This window comes from Macaca thibetana, chromosome 6 (assembly GCF_024542745.1).
Source record: "Macaca thibetana thibetana isolate TM-01 chromosome 6, ASM2454274v1, whole genome shotgun sequence".
NCBI classification, from domain to species: domain Eukaryota; kingdom Metazoa; phylum Chordata; class Mammalia; order Primates; family Cercopithecidae; genus Macaca; species Macaca thibetana.
The window spans coordinates 52,018,436-52,040,430 of NC_065583.1; the positions used below are offsets into that span (position 1 = coordinate 52,018,436).

At 34.1% G+C, this 21,995-nt stretch overlaps 1 protein-coding gene across 3 annotated transcripts in view; it reads right to left on the bottom strand.

Annotated features, from left to right (window-relative positions):
* Positions 1–21,995, bottom strand: part of ADAMTS19 (ADAM metallopeptidase with thrombospondin type 1 motif 19) — a 283,788-nt gene that overhangs the window by 122,943 nt on the left and 138,850 nt on the right. For all 3 annotated transcript variants that reach the window (XM_050792704.1, XM_050792706.1, XM_050792705.1), the window contains 3 exons: positions 21,669–21,774; positions 1,974–2,114; positions 315–465 (listed from right to left, as the gene is read on the bottom strand). In XM_050792704.1, coding sequence (XP_050648661.1) covers positions 315–465; positions 1,974–2,114; positions 21,669–21,774 — 398 coding nt within the window. The remainder of the gene's footprint in view (positions 1–314; positions 466–1,973; positions 2,115–21,668; positions 21,775–21,995) is intronic.

Consider the following 21,995-nt stretch of genomic DNA (forward strand, 5'->3'; position numbering starts at 1 on the left):
TGGAGAGAAAACTATATGGGATTTAAAATAGAAGCATTGAACTGACATAATAAAAATGCTTCCCTGACATCAATGTAATTTTCAAAGTAGAAATTATTAGGTCTTTCTTTATTGACTTTGACTAAATGCTCACATCTTATTTCTATCACTTCCAAGGTATAAGAAAAAAATGCACAAACCTTTTCTTAAAAAATCCTTCTTTTATATATTGGGGTATTTTTGATCCACAAACTGTGAAATAAAGTTACCTTCTCCTACCAGTCAATACTTCTAAACAATGAATGAATGCACAAAAACCCCACCTGGATTTTTACCTGCATCTCCTGACAAAAAGAAGCCAAAGGCCCAAAAAGGATCTGGCATTGTTCATCAGCAGTGTATGTCATCCCTGGCAGCTTGGAGGGAACCATCACAGAATTGACACTCTGCGGGTTTGTTTGTAGCAAGCAGTTACTGGCCTTTGACCTGGCAATAGGTAGGTATGTGTAAAATTTTGAATTTAATGTAAAAAGCTGATATGATTAGTTAGCATATAACAATAAACACTTTTATAATATCAAAAATATACTTTTACTCTTTTTGCTCTTCCATTGAATATTCATAGAAATTATTCTATATGTCAAAAATCATTTATTTACAATGAAGATAATCGTAATAAATAATTTTCAAATTAAAAGAACTTTATGGTGTAAAAAACACATTCATATGAATTAACTCAGCTGATCTACATAACACTGTGAGTTCAGTGTTATTTTATGCATTTAATAGGTATACAAGCTCAGAATCAGAGAGTAACTTGCCCAAAAGTAGTATGTGAATGTAAGATATCAGCTATATTTTGGGGATTTAAAGAATGTATGGAAAGCATCCTCAGCTGAATATTAACAGTGTAGATATATTTGTGCTTGACATTGTAATACAACTTTGTATACAACTCTGTAATATATTTTAAAGTGGTATTTTATGTCATAGGAGTCCTGAGTCATGTGAAGGCAGCCGTACAAAATCATGCATGTTTCTTAGGAACTCATTAGGGCCTACAGAAGGGCTGCTGATGCAGCTACTGATGGTGTGTCTGAAATATCACATGCTCTGAGTGCTCTTCTCTAGACTGTTACGACAAAGAGCATGCACAGCATATATTGTACATATTTTATAGCAAAGCTATGGAATGTGAGAAACATTATAGTTTGATAGATTTCGTAGCCATTTGATAGAAAAATTGGCTTAACTATTTAAAGGATATAGAAAAGTGAATAAAGTTCATCTGTGCAGTGAGTTTAGCAAGATAAGTGTTCCTGTATTTCTCATTAAGACTTGTTTTGGATACCTTAAGCATCTCACTAACTACTTTGCATATTTCTTACTGCTTCAGGTGATCCTTCTGTAATTATAGAAATAAGGGCTTTAAAAATGAACAAGTGCTTTAAAATGAAAATGAGAGCAACAGTAATATTTTTCATTTACTTTTCCAACAAGACAGAAGCTAAGTGTTACTGCCACTGAATGTGGAAAAGAAGAGACTCAAGGGCTATGATAATGGTGAAAACTATTTATTAATGAAAAAATAGTTGAAGCGTATTACAAATGAAAAGTGAAGATTTTGTTAGAGGGGCTCTGATCTTCATGATAACAGATGTGCTGGGTGATGAACAGTGTGAATATTTCCACTGGAAATAATTGAAGAGGCAATTAAAAACTGTGACAGATTTTTAAAATCATTATAGCAATTTTTCAATCTTACAAATAATCTTAACTGTCCTTTTTGAAAAATGTAGAAATTAAAAAGCAGGGGGTTAAATAACATGTCCCAAACTACACCATGAGTCAATGGAAAAGTCAGGATTGGAACCAAGTGCCTTCATTTTTACTCTGGTGGCCTTTCCACTTTGCCACACTGGCTTCTCTATTTGTAAAAAGTAACAGCACACATAAAACACTCACAAGGCAAAAACAATAAGTGACCTCCATACCTGAGAAATCTTTCCAAATCTTCCTTGCTACATCGAGACCATGAAACATCACCAAGATTCTGTCCTTTAATCCATTCACCAGACATGATATGAAGACCATCAGCACACGATGGGTGGTCGTTGTCATGGTTAATGCCCATGCTGATTTGGAATATAATAAAATTTTAAAATTTACACTAAGTAAATGTTACTTGTTAACTTTTTGTAACTGCAGTTAAATAATGATTAAAACACTTAAAATACTGGGAGCCAAATTTGTTTTAACGAAATTAGATTCAAAATAAAATTAGATTTCAGATTAAGTTACTTTTTAAATTTTGTTACCCCAATTTAAGGTAAATATTTTTATTTAATAAAAAAATATTTCCCTAATCAACCTACAAAATGACATGTTTAGGTCCTTCATACTGAAATGATCTATAGATATATTCTTTGCATGTAGTATGTGTGAAACTCAGAAATAATACATTTATATTTAACCATACTAGATTCTTCTTGTTGCCTGAATCAAATTTTCTTCAAAATTTGATTTGAATACACATCTTTTATCAAATTTGAAACCTCATTAATCTATTAATTTCCTATGTCTTTACCATGCACTTCATTAGACCATCCTCTTCCTCCCACATCATATAACACAAATTATCCTGGCCATCTTTATCTTTTTGAATGAATCCTGCATCTGTTGAAATTGTATTCTAAAAGTTGGACTTATTTCTAAATAGATGTTCTAGAAATACCTTAAATTTAGTATGTCTACAGACTGCCTTTCTTACTTTCTCTTTCAATTCTCTATTTACTCCTCTATTCTATTTTTTTCTTGCTCTCTTTTTATGCTTTTGCTAGCTAGTAAGTTCTGCCAAATAAAGAATCTTCAAGTCATCATTTATTTTTTTCCTTTCCTGAATTATCGCATAGGCTCTATTTTATTTATTGTTAGAGGCAAGCCCTGCCAACTCTACCTTCTAAGTATTTCACTCAACTGTCATCTCCCTTCTATCCTATAGTTACTATTTAAATTATTGTATTCTATCCTTATTATAGTATATACAAAGTCTTGAGTTGTTATGGGATTGTACCTGGGTTCTGTCCCTCTAATCTTTACCAACATTCTCCCTTCCCCTTCTCCTACACTGCCCCAGTGAGAACTATTTAAAACACAATCTGCCTATGCCATTCCTATGTTTTCTCATTATCCATATGGCAATTTCCAGCTCTTTAACATGATACATAGCCCCTTCATATTCTTCTACATTATTATTAGATTTTTTCTTCAGCAATACCAAATGACTTGTAATTTCCCAAACATTATATTGTTCCTTTTTTTTTTTTTTTTTTTTTTTTTTTTTTGAGACGGAGTCTCACTCTGTCACCCAGGCTGGAGTGCAGTGGCCGGATCTCAGCTCACTGCAAGCTCCGCCTCCCGGGTTCACGCCATTCTCCAGCCTCAGCCTCCCGAGTAGCTGGGACTACAGGCGCCCGCCGCCTCGCCCGGCTAGTTTTTTGTATTTCTTAATAGAGACGGGGTTTCACCATGTTAGCCAGGATGTTCTCGATCTCCTGACCTCGTGATCCGCCCGTCTCGGCCTCCCAAAGTGCTGGGATTACAGGCTTGAGCCACCGCGCCCGGCCTTATATTGTTTCTTATTTTCTTGCAGTTAATTGTTACTTGGCATTTTCTAGGTATCATAAATCATATAAGGGAATTTATAAACTTGTGTTAAACAACAAAATGTAGTAGAAATGATTATAATATGCATTTTGCAGATGAGAAGTAACTTGTCCAAGATTATAAAATGAGAAATTGGAAAGTAATAATGTTTGAACTGAGCTCTAGAAGTCATGTGATTAACCATTCCACATTGGGCATCTATAAATTCCATCCTCCAACCCCATATGCTGTCTACAGTGCCTCTCCTTCAGCTTCTTTGCCTGGACAAACTCAAATTCTACTTAATCATCAACATTAATGCGGTTTACTTTTATCAGGTTTTCTTTCACTATCCCCTACCTCACCCATTTGTAATATCTCTTCTGGGAACAACACAGGATTCTGTGAACAACATGGTTACAGCATTTCCTATATTGCATTATACATTTTTACTTCTGGTTCATTCTCCAAATTCTTGAGACTCTGTAACCAATGTTGAATCATGGGTTCAATGATCATGTAGAAAAAAAATTATATAGTCTCTTGTGAATTCTCATAATGAGGCCAGTAAAACAATTTTTGTGGATGAGAGTTAGTACTGAAGAAGCAGAGAAGAGTCCATTTGTGTACATGCATAGCCTGAGATAATAGCAGGATAGTCCACTGTTCTCTTTTCTTCTTCTGTTATGGTCTAGATAATAAATAAAATTGTTATCATAATGAAAAATTCACAAGAATATCTATATTGTGTTTTAAAACACGAAATTAGAAGAACTGTTGCAGAAATTGCTAAGGGAAATTACAATTAGAGTACCTATGTTTCCTTAAATCAAAATAAAATTTTTAAAAACTACCAAACTATATTTTTAAGATGAATTATAAGTTTGAATCAAAATTGTTACAATTAAATATGTTTTTGAAGGAAGAAAATATGAAAGGAATAAATAAATTCCATCCATATCATTAATGAATTAAGACTAATTATATCACCATGCTAACTTTAACTATAAAAATTATGGTATAAATAAAACTGAAATACATTATTGAATATTACCTTTCACTTTTGGTGTTAGAAAAATTCACCAGTGAGTCATATTTTTCTTTCCTATTCTAATAAATTTCTTCAAATAGGGTCTGTAGCAACACATATTAATAGAATAAATAACAGAGAAAATAGGAAGATAAATGTTTTCATACTTAGAAGATAAAGAGGAAAAATAAGAGAGTATATGGAATAGGTATGAACCAGTTCAATTAAAATATTAGAAGGCAGAGTAAAAAGATGTTGAAATTAGAAAGTAACTTAATCTCTGTATCTTCCCCTTATTTCACCAAAGACAAGTTAAAAAACAATAAATAAACATGCCTTAGTTGCCTTATTTGCTAAATATACTTTCTTGACTGATTTGTGGTGATGACTGCATAAGCATGATATGTAGTACCTGAACAATGCCTGGAATACAGACAGAATCCATAATGATCCTTTATAACGGGGAAATAAATCAGAGAAATTTTATTATATCATTCTAATTTGTCAAAAGATACATAAACAGATTTATCATTAATTACATTAAATTCACTCTACTGTATTTGCTTTCTTTGGTGAAAGTGTGCGCTTCAGAAAAACCAAGAAAATAACAATCAAAAGAATTTACTTAGATATTAAGTTAAAATAAGAAATTATAAATATGGCACAATATCACAAATCAGTAAAAGTGGCTTAATTTAATTCTAACTGTGTGGTTCAAATGCAGCCCATCAGTGTCCTGTCTCCTCTCTACCATGGATTCTGGCTACAGCACACATCACTGGGTGACCTGTTAATTAACAACCACTTGCCATTTGGAACGTGCTTGACTCTTCCATCTGTGGTGGCATAATCTTTCAAACCATACACAAATGCTATTATTTTTGAAAGGTAACTAGTCTTTCTCAGAAATAATAAACCCTCCTAAATAATGTGTTCCTATGAGGGAAGGAGAGGGATTGCTTCTAAGATTTGGCAATTTGGACATTTTCCCAATATCGTGTAATAGGATTTTCTAAATATGGAGGATTACAACCTCTTATCCAGATAATAATTTTCCTTTTGGGATCCTGGTCCTGATTCTGATATAACAAATTAGCTTCAGCCATGGGGAGGTCTGGTGATTCAAGCATTGTTTACCAGTAGTTAAATTTTCCTGAAGCCATTTAACTCATAACAGAAAAAATTATCATTAAATTGGGACAGGTTTTTTTAACCACACATCTGCAATTATCAGGAAACACTGCTTAGTCTTGACTTTATAGGTTTGAAATAAAACAATTAATTGTGCACCTTAATCTGTGCCAGCTACTCTATTAACCACTGACAAAGATGATATCACTTATTCCTCACAATATTCCCATAATGTTTCTATTATTATGACTTCTATTTTACAAATGAGGAAGGTGCTGAGGTTAATGGTGAAGCTGTGACTCAAACCCGGGCAGTCTGATGCTCACACAGATGAACCTCTGAACTATCACACAATAGTGCTTTTCTTTCTGGATCAAAACTCTCCACTTTTGGAGATGATTTGTTTTCCGAACAATTTTAAATGCCTCTGTTCTTTTAGCAGAAATGCACCTCTACATGTAGAACCTTATAACCAAGTTACATGCATTGCATGAAAAACATTCTCTAAGTAAGACATTAGTAACACCTCTACTCACACTGCAATTGAACTACATTTTAATAATCTCAGTTTAAATTCATTTTGACAAAGAGCCTTGGGCAAATAAACTCTTCACTAACATTGTACATGGTTGTCAAGTCAACTGAAAAAATATTTTTATCATATAAAACTTCTCAACTTGTTTAAAAGTCTTTGCCAGGAAGTTTTGTGATATCCTGCGGAAAGCTGGAGAAGCATTTGGATTTTGAAGATGGTCCCTTTTGATGTTTAAAGAATTAGAGAGGAGAAGCCTTATGAATTCACTCACTTTTTTGGATAATTTGGAAAGGATCTGATTTGTAAACAGTAATATTTTAAAAGAGTAGGCTTTTTGTGCTGAATACATTAAGCATTTTTATGACATAGTATTTCCCACTAAAGCCATATATTATGTGGAAACATTAATAAAAGAAACAAACTATTACAATGTCTTACTGGAAGTAGATTATATTTATACAAAATGACATTTAATTTCATATTTCTTAGAATTCAGTGGGTATATCTAATTCAATATAATTTCACTATTGTGTGTTCACGGAGAAAAAATTTAGACATTAAGATATACAATATATTTTTGTATCATATTTCTTTTAATATTTTAAGTCATTTCAATTTGCACAAACAATGAAACCTACTTTTATTAGCAAGTCAAAAGGCTATATAAAAGCAAGGTAAAAAATAAGAGGTTAAAAGAAGAAAAGTAGAGGTACAAAAAGAGATTCCTTTTGACTTTGTTGTGCATTATATTACAGGTTTATCTAACAATGCACATACACTTGTTGAGAACCCACTACTGTGCTGAGCTGGAGTCACAAAGATAAATAAGACTCAGTTCCTACACTCAAAGAGTGTATTATCTACTAGGATTGGAACACTGTCCCTTGCTCTTGTATAGCAAATGAATGCCTGGATCCTCTTTGCCCTATATTCCTTAAACCTCTACCGCTTATCTGCCCCTTTTCAATTCTATTGCTATCAACCAAAATTGGTGCTGATTCTTTTTACTTCTGGATTATTGTAATGTCTGCCTGACTGTCCTCCTGCTCTTCAACTCTTTGCCTCTTAAACCATGCTTTAATGGTGCTAGTTTCTTATGAGCGTATTAATATAAAAAAGCTAATTTCCTATGTAAAAGCTTTTCATTAGCCCTGGCAAGCAGAGATTCTAAAAGTGTGAATAATGAACCACTTGCATCAGAATCATAGGGCATGAGGACATTAGAGTAGTTAAAATGCAGATTCATGGGCCTTCCCCCAATGAATTAAAATAGAATATTTAGAGGTAAGGCCTAAGAAATAGCATTTTGACACATTTTCTAGATGATTCTTATTTACTCAAAATTCTGGAAAGCAATGATCTACAGGATGAAATCCATTCTTTATCTCATTATTCAAAACATCTGTAAACTGATATCAATCTGATTTTCATAGTTAATTCCAGCCTAACCTTTTGTATAGTTCCTTTCCATTAGAATACCTTCCATTATAATCTGCATTTATACAGACTTTCTGCCTTTAAAAAAGGATTCTTTAATAAATTATAGCCCATATTTATCATTATCTTTAACTTCTATGCCCTTCACATATATGGTGTGTAAGACACATCAGAACTGTCTCGTATTTCTGGTTAATTTTAAATGATATATATATAATTCACCACACCTAGAATGTACGTGTTCACAGAAATTGTCATATTTTCTTTTTACTTCCTTTAATTATTTAGTTGAATGTCCTGTTAAATGTCTACTGATTTATCAACTGATATAGGATCATAGAAACACCAAATATGCTATAATTAGAGATGTGAAACTACTGTGGCCTCTTGCCAACACAGAGAAACTGAGACACGAAAAAGTTAACAGATGATCTACTCCAGGAAGGTTGCTTGCTTTACTCTAGGATACGCATTTGCCAAGAAACATCAGAGAATTGCAAACAGAAAGCCAACTCTTCCAAGGTCATTCATTAGCTGGGTGATTTTTTTCCCTCTTCCACTAACTCACTCCAACATCCAAACCTACGTTTGGAGAGAATCTGGTGTGGGAGGGCTGCCATATCTATACTGGCTGAAGTCTCATTATGATAATTAACTTGGAAAAACTGCTTATTATTCTACGTGGTATAATTGTCTAAATAAAATATCAAATACGAAAGCCATGTTAGTGGTCTACAAGAGTCTTCATGGTAAGTAAACTTCCTGTCAATCTAGTTAAAAAACCTCTAAAAGGTATGAAAGCACTCCAAGAAAGAACAGAAAAATGAAAGACCAGTGAAAGCTGAAGATCTCCTTTTCACATTAAGGAATTCATAAAAATAATACTACTAATTATTGTTATCATTCAATCACTCTGCATTATGTGCCAATCATTGTGCCATGACATTATAGTATCACAAATCCTAACAATGAACCTTGAAGTTAAAAACTATCCAAATTTTAGGAATAAAGGAAATGAATACAGAGGATTGATTTATCCAAACCTCGTTCATTAAGTAGGTGGCAGAACAACAACTCAAGCCCAAGGCTGTATGTCTAATAATGCACTTTCCCACTTAACTATCCACATAGGTAGTTTTTCACATTTACCAAGGCATTTGTGTCAGGGGAAGATACCTGTGACATCTGCTATAGAAAATTCTAAAGAGTACAATGGGGACAGTATATTTAGATAGCCATTACTAATTTTAGTTGGTCAACAATAACTACAAAAAAATTAATTTTCAACATTTTAAGGAGCAACGGATTTCTAGAAGAGCATATTTGGTTTGTGCCTGTTATAACAATTTATTATTATTTCATCTATTTCCCATTCTAAAAGTCTTAGGAAATGATGTACTTTATAGGCATTTCTTATTTCGTTATTTTATTTTATTTTATTTTATTTTATTTTGAGACAGAGTCTTGCTGTATTGACCAGGCTGGAGTGCAGTGGTGTGATCTCAGCTCACTGCAACCTCTGCCTCCCAGGTTTGAGCAATTCTCCGTCCTCAAGCTGGCATGCTGGCCAGAATGGTCTTGAACTCCTGACCTCAAGTGATCCGCCCACCTTGGCCTCCCAAAGTGCTTGGATTACAGGTGTGCTCCACTGTGAGCCATTATACCTGGTCTTTATTTAGTTCTTAGTGTATATAATTTCCTCTTAGAGCATATCCTCTCTTCTTAGAGCAGATATACTACTGCACATCAATGCAAATGAGTGCCAAATGTTATTCACTTCTGAAAAGGACTCTTCTTGGAAGCTGAGAGAGGGTAACCAAATCTGTGTATGCCTCCTGGGGCATATGCTAACTTCTTTAACTATAGTCATCATGCTGTACACTAGGTCTCCAGTACTTACTCATCTTGTGATTGAAGGATTGTAACCTTTGACAAATATCTCCCCTTTCCCCTCATCCCACAGCTCCTGGTAACCACCATTCTTCTGTTACTATGAGTTTGACTTTGTTTTTGTCGGATTCCACATATGAGTAAGATCATGCAATATTTGTTTTTCTGTGTCTGGCTTATTTCACTTAGCAAAATGCCCTCAAGATTCATCTATGCTGTTGCAAATAGTAGAATTTCCTTCTTTTTAAAGACTTAGTAATATTCCATTATATATATATATTTATCTATATATATTATCTATATATATAATATATACACATAAAATTCCAATTATATAATGTATATTATGTTGTGTGTAAATATACATATATAATAATACATATAAAATAAATATTCCATTATATATAGAATTATGTTTATATAATAGAAATACATATATGTGTGTGTGTATATATGCATACACACACACACACCACATTTTCTGTATACATTCATCTTTATACATTCATCTGTTGACAGATACAGGTTGTTTTCATATCTTGGCAGGTATGTTTCCATACCTGTTGTGAATTAACAGAATTTCAATTAAATATTCCTAATACTACAATTGCTAGATTTGACCCTTCCGCATTCATAACTTTAGGATTTGGATGAACTAGTTGGACAGGTCTGTCCATGCAAGTCTCATGCAATATCAAAAAACATTCTAAACACTTTGAATATGCACATAGCATCTGTTTTGAATCAAGTTTCACTGACAATCTATGCATAATAATATTTTACTAAGATAACTACTATATTCAATCATTTACTTATTTGATATATATCAAGAGCCTAATACATACCAAAGTCTGGTTAGACTTTAAGGTAAACTCATCGTAACTGAAATATAATTGAACTATTGTATTTTCATACAATAGTTTATTTTAAATAGGAATTCAAAATATCATGTATCAAAAGGGAAAAATATATTGCCATTATATTTGCATAGCAATAAAACCATATTTTCTCATTAAATAATATTACTTAGTCAAGACAATTGCATTCTTTGACTCAAACTGATTCTTCCACTCTGGGATTCAATTGTCTTATGTCCTGGACCTCAAGATGACCAACAGATGAGCATTCATACAACAAATGTTTATTCACTTGTACAACATATGTTGGAGTTCTTATGACGTATAATATATTCAACCTTGTGCTGTGAAAAAAATGTATTAGACATGAATCATATTTTCACAGATTGCTATTCAGTTGGGAACTTATACATAGGTAAATACCAGTATAAATCAGTGTATCTCAGAAATAATTTTAAGTGACAAATGATATTTAAAATAATCAGTGTAAGAGACTTAAAAGTGGAAACAGGCCGGGTGCGGTGGCTCACGCCTGTAATCCCAACACTTTGGGAAGCCAAGGTGGGTGAATCACTTGAGGTCAGGAGTACGAGACCAGCCTGGCCAACATGGTGAAACCCTGTCTCTACTAAAAATACAAAATTAGCTGGGTGGGGTGGTGAGCGCCTGTAATCTCAGCTACTCAGGAGGCTGAGGCAGGAGAATGGCTTGAACCCAAGAGACGGACATTGCAGTGAGCTGACACAGTGTCACTGCACTCTAGCCTGGGCAACAGAGTGAGACTCCATCTCAAAATAAATAAAGTGGAAACATATTTCTAACCAGGCTTTCAAATTTACTTTCACAAAAGTGATAGCATTTGTCGTGGCCATTAATAGGTAAGTACCATTGGGATAGATCATTAGTAAATAATGAATCATTAGTAAATAATACTAAACTAATATTTTAATAATATTAAAAATAATGAATCATTAGTAAAAAATCATTAGTGCTGGAAGTTGGGATAATAAAAAAATGAATAAAGGCATGATGTTTGAAAAGTATGATTTGCATTCATCAACTAGAGAAGTAGATTGTAAAGTTACAAAAATAGACTAGGGTCACTCTATAGAAGTCATGAATCTAAGGCTAAGGAATTTCAAATTCATTCATTAGGTTGTGAAAGGCAATAAAGTTTTCTGATATGAAGGTTAGGACCACATCTCACGAAGCTGAATCTTAGTAATATGTGAATACATTAGAAAGATGAGGTAGCAAAGGAGAGGACACCAGTTAAGTGGATACTGCAAGAGTCCAAACCAAGAGGAATAACAGAAGAAAGAATAGATGGTTGAGATAGCTTTCTCAGATGAAGAATGAATAGAATTTGGCCACTGATTATGGAAGTAACTTAGGGGAGAAAGAGTTAAAGATGGCTCAGATGTCTCAACTAAAGGCCTTGTGGCAGTAATGGTGCCAATGACAGAAATAGAGATGTCTGAAGAAGCAGGTTTATAACCTGGCCCTCCCCTCTATTCTATCCAGGCACAATTTCCAGAGAAGTAAGTATGTATGTAAATGTTATTGATTCCAAAGGCTTATTAGTCACAAGGCATCTGTATTCTTGTTACTCTGGCAATCCTTAAAATTTTAGCAGGTGGCCCAAATATTTATTGCCTTCAACGAGGTAACTTTGCATATTTATAGCCCCATTAGCCTTTTAATTCCAAAGAAACTCCTGAATTGCCCACTTAGTGGAAAAACCATGTCTCCATGCCAAAGTTTAATAATATACAGTAGACCTTTTCCTCTGGTTCAAAAATCAAAACAAAAACAAAAAATACATACGCATTTTTGGCCATATCAAAACATGCTTGATCTTTTTATAATGAAATGAAATATAAGTAATTTCCCCTAACTCATATAATTTTACCCAACTCAACATCTCTATGAAGTAGACAGTCTAAATATCACATAAAGTTCTCAATCAGTGGGCAAGTGGTATATGTTTAATGCAGTCTCTTTCAACTTGTAAAAATATAAAATTCTATTAGGGCTATATTGGTTATTTTCTTGATTACAAGCATAAGCTATAAATGTGCTAACATGCTGGGAATATGACAGTGAACTAAGTAGACAAGATCTTATTATCTACAAACAGAAGAAAGAGACATAGGGTAGAGAGTTACATTTTGAAAAGTTTTACAAATAAAATTAAGGAAGGCAAAGGGGAATAAGCCCAGGCAGTGGTTGTGCTTACAATTTTAAGAAATGTTATCAGAAAAGCCTCACTGAACCCTGATACATGAGTGGAGAACTAAGAAGAAAGGGAGGCAGCCATGTGGCTGCTCTGGAGAACTTTCCAGGGAGAAATCAAAGGAAAGGCAAAGTCCCCAAAGTGAGTGTTTGTCTTCTATGTTTGAGTTTCAACAAAGAGGCAATGAATCTGGAGCGCAGTTGGTAAGAAGGGAATGACAGGCTATAGGGACAGAGGCTAGAACATGTAGAATTTGGTGGGCCGTGGTGTGGGCTGGGGATTTTACAGGGTGAACCAGGAAGCTCTTGGAAGGTTCTGAGTAAAGAAGCCAGGCGATTTGCTTTGTTTTAAATGAATCTCCCTGACTCTAATTTGAAAATAGGCTATAGGACGCAAAGGCTAAAAAAGAAACATTATTTAAGAGGCTACGGTAATAATCCAGATGAGTGGTGTTGGTAGCTTAGTCCAAAGAACTAGCAGGACAATTAGTGAGAAGTAATCAGATTCTGGATGTATTTTGAAGGTAGAGTCAACAGCTGATGAATTGAATGTGGACTATGAGAAACAGAGAACACCCAAAGATAATTCTTTGGCTTTTGGTTGTCCCACTAGAAGGATGCAGCTTCATTTACTGTCATAGGAAGACTTCAGTGGCAACACTTTTGGGGCTGTGGTAGTCATTTCTGCATGTGTGTACCAGAATAAAGTCTCACTTACGTGGATATGGGTACATTTCAAAATATAGAATATTCTTTTATAAAAATTTACCTGATACTTTATTGAAAGTCTCATCCAGTATCAAAAAACATTCTAAACACTTTGAATATGCATGCAGCACCTGTTTTGAATCAAGTTTCACTGATAATCTATGCATAATAATATTTTACTAAGATAACTACTATATCCAGTCATTTACTTATTTGATATATATCAAGAGCCTAATATATACCAAGCACTGTCAAATGCATGAAGAATCCCATTATAATCAAAAACAGATATGGTTCCTCACCTCTCGAAGCTTACAGCCTAATGAAGTATATATCTAACAGATGAACAAATGTGCATTTATGAAGGAGGTGGTGCCACTAAAATGATTAATAGAGAGACTGACCCACAGAGAATGCTTTCTTTAGAACATGACTATTGAGGTGGTATATGAACTTTGAGCAGGAGGAGATAATTAAACTAAGCTTAAAAAGTAAGTATACTCCAAGTAGAGGAACAACATGTATTTAGGTCCTGCAGTGTGAAGGAACATGGTACTTTTTAAGTTCTCGGGTATACGTACATGATGCACAGGTTTGTTACATAGGTAAATGTGTGCCATCATGGTTTGCTGCACCTATCACCTAAGTATTAAGCCCAGCATGCATTAGCTATTTTTCCTGATGCTCTCCCTCCCCACCTCCTCCCCACCGGGCCCCAGTATAAGCTGTTCCCCTCCCTATTTCCATGTGCTTTCACTGGAACATGGTACTTTGGAAACACTGTAGGAACTCTAGTGCTGAGAATGAAAGGGGGCATGAAATGAAGTATGGCTAAAGAGATAAGGTGGGGACAGATAATCCGGGGCCAGCCCAGAAGTAAGTTGAGTAAAGTTAGCTAGAAGAACTCTTCCATGTTTCTGGCAGAGCACTGTAATTAATGACATGGGCTTTGGATTTGAACAGACTTGGCTTTGATCATGGATTCAGGCACTTATTAGCTGTGTGAGCTTTGGCAATCATCATCTCTAAAGTAATATAATTGCCTTCCATCTTTAGGTGGGAGCAGAAGTCTCTGGCCTCAATGTGCTAAGCCAGTGCAAAATTCTTCAATAAATCTGGACTTCAATAAATCTCCAGATTTAGCAAGGTCAGAAAATGGTCACGGGATTATGCTATTAATAGGTATATTTAAAATGATTATTTCCCAGATAATTTAGATATTGTATAATATCTTAGACTTGGGGCTAAATTTTCCTAAAACCATACACAGTAATGCAAGGGTTAGTTTACTTTTGGTTGGAATCCACAAAGAAAATGGAATTATTTGTAAACTTTAAGAAAAAAAGCCTATGTTTTGTGTGTGTGTATAAAAATACGGTATCTTTATTTATATAACAAAATACTCTAAGGCACCACTAAATATTTGTACAAAAGAACAACTTTTATTATTTGCCGTGAATGGCATCATAGGATTATGTCTACATACTTCACAAATAAAAAGGACAAAGATATACAAGTGTAGACCACCTTTCAGGCCAAAAATAAAAATGATGGCTTTCTAGCAACTCAAATGCAACTTCCTAGTGCAACACTGACTTAGACTGAACAGCGACTGTCACATCTGTTATGTGGGAGGGCTACTCAGAGTGTGACCTATGCACTCGCTGCCACTTGATGAACTCTTTTTACTACTGATTTGTATCCAGATAAGTAGCTGGTGCTAGAATGTAAATCAGCTAAATCATTAAGCACACAGTTTACTTCAGCTTTTTTTCACGTCAAGACTCTTTCAATGAAGGAAGCAATGTCCTATATTCTGGCATAGATCCCTAACTCATCACAGACCACACTTCAGTAGTAAGATCATTTATTGAGCAGTTAATGCAAAATGCATATTTAATGGAGAGAAATTTACTATGCACACTAAAGTAAATTCTAGATGGTTTAAAGTGTTAAACAGTGAGAGAAAGACGAAGACACATACACACACACACACACACACACACACACAATATAAGACAACAATACAAAAATGTGTTCCCCTAATTTTAGAATGAGAAATTACTTGTAATTGCAAAAACCTCCAGAAGAAATTATAAAAGTATGAAATTTGATGATTAAAAAATCTACAAGTTATAAACATTAAAAATCAAGATTAAACTAATGATTAGAACTAGGAAAATCTTTACAATATACTTAATAAAAATAGAATGACATTAATATTGAATAAACTGAGAAATGAATCTCTGTTAGTTTCAGTTTTCTCGTCTGTAAAATGACAATCATACAATACTTAGCTCAAGATTTTTTATGCAGTTGAATTAGATCTGAATACACAGCATTTAGCAAAATACCTGCTAATAAAAGACACTGTTGTTTTTATTAGAAACTCTTTGGCAACTCAACATAAAATATGGGATTTTGCAAGTTTAAAAATATTGTATAATTGTGCAGTAGAGTTCACAAGTTTCAGTGGTCTAAAATCTGCACATTCCAAAGAACTATTTAGTCCTTGCCTGACTCCTTGGAAGTAACCTCTAAGTCCTTGGGATATCCCTCCAAAGTATGTTTGACAGGAATATCTTTGTTTAGCTGGAGGCCTTCTACCACCATGGGTTTTGCTAACAATGTGATTTATGGTGGGGACTAGGGCCAGGTTAACCTCAGGAGGGAATGGAGACTTGAAGGTTTGCCTTGTAGGAAGTCAACCAAGCCTACATGATCAAACTCCAGTAAAATCCCTGGATATCAAGGCTCAGTATAGCTTCTTGGGTTGCCAATACTTTGTGCATGATTTCACACATTGTTGTTGGGAGAATTAAGTACTGTCTGCACAACTCCACTGGGACAGAATAACTGGAAGCTTGAGCCTGGTGTCTCCTGGACTCTGGCCTATGTGACTTTTTCCCTTGATGATTTTAATCTATATCCTTCCATGGTAATAAACTGTAACCATGAGCAAAACCACTTTGCTGAGTTTTCTGAGTGATGCTAGCAAATCAACCCAGATTAGTCTTAGGGACTCTTCCCTCAAAGCACAGCAATCTAATAACAATTAATATATTCATAAGTTTTGGCCTAAAATGAAAGTAAAATTCCTTTCTTTAACAAACTGTTGTTCACAAAGATCATATAAAATATAGTGGATATAATAAATATGTGCATATATATATATGAATTCAATAAAACGTCAATTTCATGAAAAATTTCTAAGTATTTTCATTCACAAAATAAAGCTTTAGACTTCATCACATTAAATTATGAAGATCCCAATTATATTTGATGAATATGTGTTAATTCAGCACTACCAGTAAAAATATTTCTTGTCAAAAATTTTAGTTACCAGAAAAATAATAACTTCTGGCCGGGCATGGTGGCTCACGCCTGTAATCCCAGCACTTTGGAAGGCCGAGGTGGGCAGATAACGAGGTCAGGAGTTCGAGACCAACCTGACCAACATACTGAAACCTGGTCTCTACTAAAAACAAAAAAAAATTAGCCAGGTGTGGTGGTGCACGCCTGTAATCCCAGCTATTCAGGAGACTGAGGCAGGAGAATTGCTTGAACCCAGAAGGTGGAGGTTGCAGTCAGCAGAGATGGAGCCACTACACTCCAGCCTGGGCTACAGAGGGAGACTCCATCTCAAAAAAAATAATAATTCCTACTGTTATTGTTTAGGAAGCAAAATTGTTCTGAAACAATTTTAAAATGCTGGCTTAAATAATTTATTTCTTTTCTCTTACTGTAGATCTTAATTTACACTTTTCTATATAATTGTATATATTTTTAAGTTGATAATTTGCCAAAGGAAAAAGTCAATACATTTTTGCTGACTTTGTTTTAGATTCCTTTGCACTAGTAAGAGACAAATTGTTGGTTCTCTTTATTTACTCAAATTTTCATCCCCAAGAGTCATTTTTTTAAATACTTAGTGGACTGTATTGATTTTTCTAGCTTTATGTGAACTTGTTCTGAGAATTTCTAGAAATCAAATTAAAGTCAACAAACATAAATACATTCATTTAAAATCTGTTTAGAAACATTTTATATATGATTATAAAAGTATTCTTGAAAAGTTTACATGGAATCATTCTGTCATTCTAAGATTGTGAGTTGCAGAATTACATGATATCATAGTTCATTATTAGTTTCTAGAAGATAGTCTTCACGTATATAATTTAACACACAAAAAAAGAAAGAAGGAAATCCAAAAAGAAAAAGAAAAATATAGGATTAAAGAGTTTCACTTAAGTAGCTAACTCTTAATCATACCTCTAAATAAAAGGGCTCTGCATATATATGTGTGTGTGTGTGTGTGTGTGTGTGTGTGTACGTGTGCATGCACAATGGCATGCACATAGAATCTGTAGATATCATTATTTAACATCCATGAAGACTTTCCCCACTGAGAGATTATGAGCATATGGACATTTTTTCTTGTATTCTTCTTTCTTTATTTCTTCTTACATTGTGCCTTATATCTTATAATGGATGATGATGACGTAATTCATACATATAAATTTCTTCCTACTTGTTTTTTATAAACATGACATTATTCTGACTGCTGTTGCTTCTCACTGTCTAGCATCAGGAAAACACCAGCCACTACTTTTGAGACAAATATTGCTTACTTTTGAGACAAATATTGCTTACTGCTATGGAGAATTTCAGTAAAGGAGTAGTTTAACATATATCACATCCTGGTCCTAGTCCATCAAGTATTACACATACCTTTGGCACATCTCTATTGCTTTTGGGTACAGCTCTATAAAAGTCAAATAAAATAATATTTTCGTACCATTTGAGCTATTCCAATCTTAGCTCCTGGTCATAAACCAACATTTCTACTACATAAAGCTGAAGTGGCTTTTCCTTAAATTACCTCATTTAGTTTTTGGTTTAAATAGTTGTAGCTCCATGGTCAACAGTTTAGATGTTAATAAATTAACTTGTATTGCACTTGATTCCCTTAGTGTTTCTCCTACATTTTAGAATACAATGAAGATTGAAGAAATTAATTTTGCATATCTGGTTTTAAACATACTGGTTTAAAAATATACTTCTTAAAAGTAAACTATTCAGGGTACTTGACAAAATTATTTAAAATCTGTTTACAGAAATATATACTGTTTTTATATCAAGGTGTTACTGCATAGCTCAAGAGCAAAAATCATAATTATTCATAAATCTGTATTTTATGAGAATTCTATTTATGAAAACACATATCTTTATAAAATTATTTATTAATAAGATTTTCTTGCCTCTAGACATTATTCTCAGCATTTTTCCTTCAAATGATGCCTATAATTTTTCATAGGTTTTATGACTAAACTGAAAATACCTTTCAATTATCAGAATTGTTTTGGAATTAAAAATCTATAGCCTATCATTCTTAGAATGAAATATTAAACAAGGTTAGTGCACTGCATACTTTCCCTAAAGGATGAGGATGTTAAAGTATATTTATCTTTTTTTATTTTTATTTTTTATTTTATTTTATTTTTGAGATGGAGTCTCGCTCTGTCACCCAGGCTGGAGTGCAGTGGTGCGATTTCGGCTCACTGCAAGCTCTGCCTCCTGGGTTCACGCCATTCTCCTGCCACAGCCTCCCGAGTAGCTAGGACAACAGGCGCCCACCACCATGCCTGACTAATTTTTTGTATTTTTAGTAGAGACAGGGTTTCACCATTCACATGATGGTCTCAATCTCCTGACCTCGTGATCTGCCCGCCTTGGCCTCCCAAAGTGCTGGGATTACAGGCGTGAGCCATCACGCCTGGCTCTTTTTTTAAAATTAACAAATTAACTCCTCATATTATTGGTCAGTTAACTGAAGAGTGAAAGCCTATATGGGAGAATCTGAAAGGACACTTGACCCTAGAACAACATGGGTTTGAACTGTGTAGGTCACTTAGAGGCAATTTTTTAAACACTAAACAAGGATCAAAATTGCAGTGTTTGCAGGTTGCTAAACTTGCATATATAGAGGACAAACTTCTCAAATAAGTGGGTTCCACAGAACCAATTGCTGGACTTGGATATGCTTGGGTTTGGGGATATGCAGAGACCCAGGAACCAATCCCCTGGCAAATACCAAAGGGCAACTGTATATCTATACATTTAAAAATGGTGACATCAAAAATCAATTACTTGAAAATTACTAGGATAGTAGATTTTAAGTTCTCAACACAAAAACTGCTATGTATGTGAGGTAATGCTTATGTTAATTTGCTCAGTTTTGCCATTCCACAATGTATACACATTTCAAAACATTTGTATGGAGTAAATTTTGATCAATTAAAAAAAATAAAAATCAATTGGTATTGGTATTTTTCTGTTTCTTAGGCTGGGTTATGGATACATTTCTACATTTAATTTTTGATAATTCAATGAGCTGTGTAATCAGGATCTGATCACTTGTGTTTACTTGAATAACTTTTTAAATCAACTACTGTCATGTCCGATGTAAATTGTTTCATCTAATCTTTCTTTTACCAATCAAATTCCACTGCCAACTAAACTTTACTCAACTGCCTACAGACTCCAGGAATATAATGAAAATGAAGTGAGCTGGGTGTACCATACTAGGGTGTTGTGGCCTCTGATGAACTGAGAAAGATGGGTCTAATTTAAAGGGTATAGATGCTACCCAGCTCCCAGGAATGGTTGCCATATGGGACAGGGTTGAGTGTTACCAGGTCTGCAAATCTTACTTTTATGTCAAATTTATACTTTTTTAATGTTGGCAACTAATTGAATTTTTCAAACACTGAAGGCCAAACTAAATATGTCTTTAACTAAAGAGCCGTCCCTCCATAAAGATCACCTCCCTAGTAGGGCCTCACTAAATCTGAGTCCAATTAAAATACTTGCATTTATACTGCTGATACTGCCAGCAATTAGGGAAGCCTGCATTCAAAATTAAGTCTGATTCCCTAACCTGTGCCATTTCTTTTTTTTTTTTGAGATAGAGTCTTGCTCTGTCGCCAGGCTGGACTGCAGTGGCATAATCTTGGCTCACTGCAACCTCTACCTCCTGGGTTCCTGTGATTCTCCTGCCTCAGCTTCCCTAGTAGCTGGGACTACAGGCGCGTACCGCCACACCCAACTAATTTTTGTATTTTTAGTAGAGACAGGGTTTCATGTTGGCCAGGATGGTCTTGATCTCTTGATCTCGTGATCCACCTGCCTCAGCCTCCCAAAGTGCTGATATTACAGGCATGAGCCACCATGCCAGGCCGCCATTTCTACTTTAATAAACTTCCTAAAAATATGATCATAGCTTTATGTAATTTGAATCCTAAACTAATCCCAAAACAAAGGTATTATCCCAATTCACTGATGAGGAATCTAGGCCAGAAGATAACAGATAACTTAATGGAACAGTTTGTTAATGTTATGGAACAGTCTGACCTGAGTTGAATGGCTTGAGTTCAAACCCCTCGCTTCAACAATTACCATTTTAATAATTTCAGGAGGGTAAACTCTCTATATTTCAGTATTTTTCCTATAAAATGGGTATACTAATAACACATCACAAAATTGTTGTGAATATATACAAAGCACTTAAAAGCGTGTCTGGCAAATATTAATAGTAAGTAATATGTAAGTGTTGCTATTACTAATTATTGCTATTAATTTCAGTGAAATGAAAATTAAAACAATAACTACTTCTTTGGGTTTTGTATTAAATGAACTAATCTATTGAAAATGTTTATAACTGTTCCTGAGACATAGTTAATATTCAATACATGTTAATTATATGTCTAATTTCATTGTCTTTCAAGTACATTACATCTAAATCATGTGGGTTAACTCCTTCACTTGTGCCTGGTAATAACAAATACAGGTAGTACCAGAGGCTGGAATTACTTTCATTTGTACTGAGTGAATGTTTGAAAAGTTTATAGCTTTGTAGTCTCATGATTATGGAAATATTTGTATCATTTAAAAATCTGTAGTGAAATCAATCATGTACTATGTAATGACTGTCTTGCTAAGGATTTTAATAATGTAATAAGATTTTATTCAAAGAAGCAGGAATAGTTGCAACACTCAAAAGACATTCTTTAAATGTATTCGGTCTTCACCCCTTCTTTTCTCCCTAGTTTTTCAAAAACTTGAAGCCCAGAAAAAAATCAAAAGATATCCAGGTAATTCAGTAACTCAAATTACAAAGTTATATGCTAACATATTTAACATAGCCATGATTTTTACTTACTTGTGACCCATTTCATGAGCAATTGTAAAAGCAAGATTCAAGCCATTGTCTTCAGCAATAATACATTTTCTCTTTTCACTACACATTCCACTCAAGTAAGCTATACCTAAAAAATACAAATATTAATTATTATATGTCTGAATATGCAAAATTTTTAGTAGTTATAAGCTGAGAATATGCAAATTTTTTACTAGTTACTCGCTGCAGGGATGAAAATGGCAGTTGTCACGACTAAAATGTCAGTATTAATCTGTGAAATCTAGCCCTAATAAATGAAATTTTAGGGACAAGTGTATATGTATAAGCCAGGCAAAAAACTGTTCATAT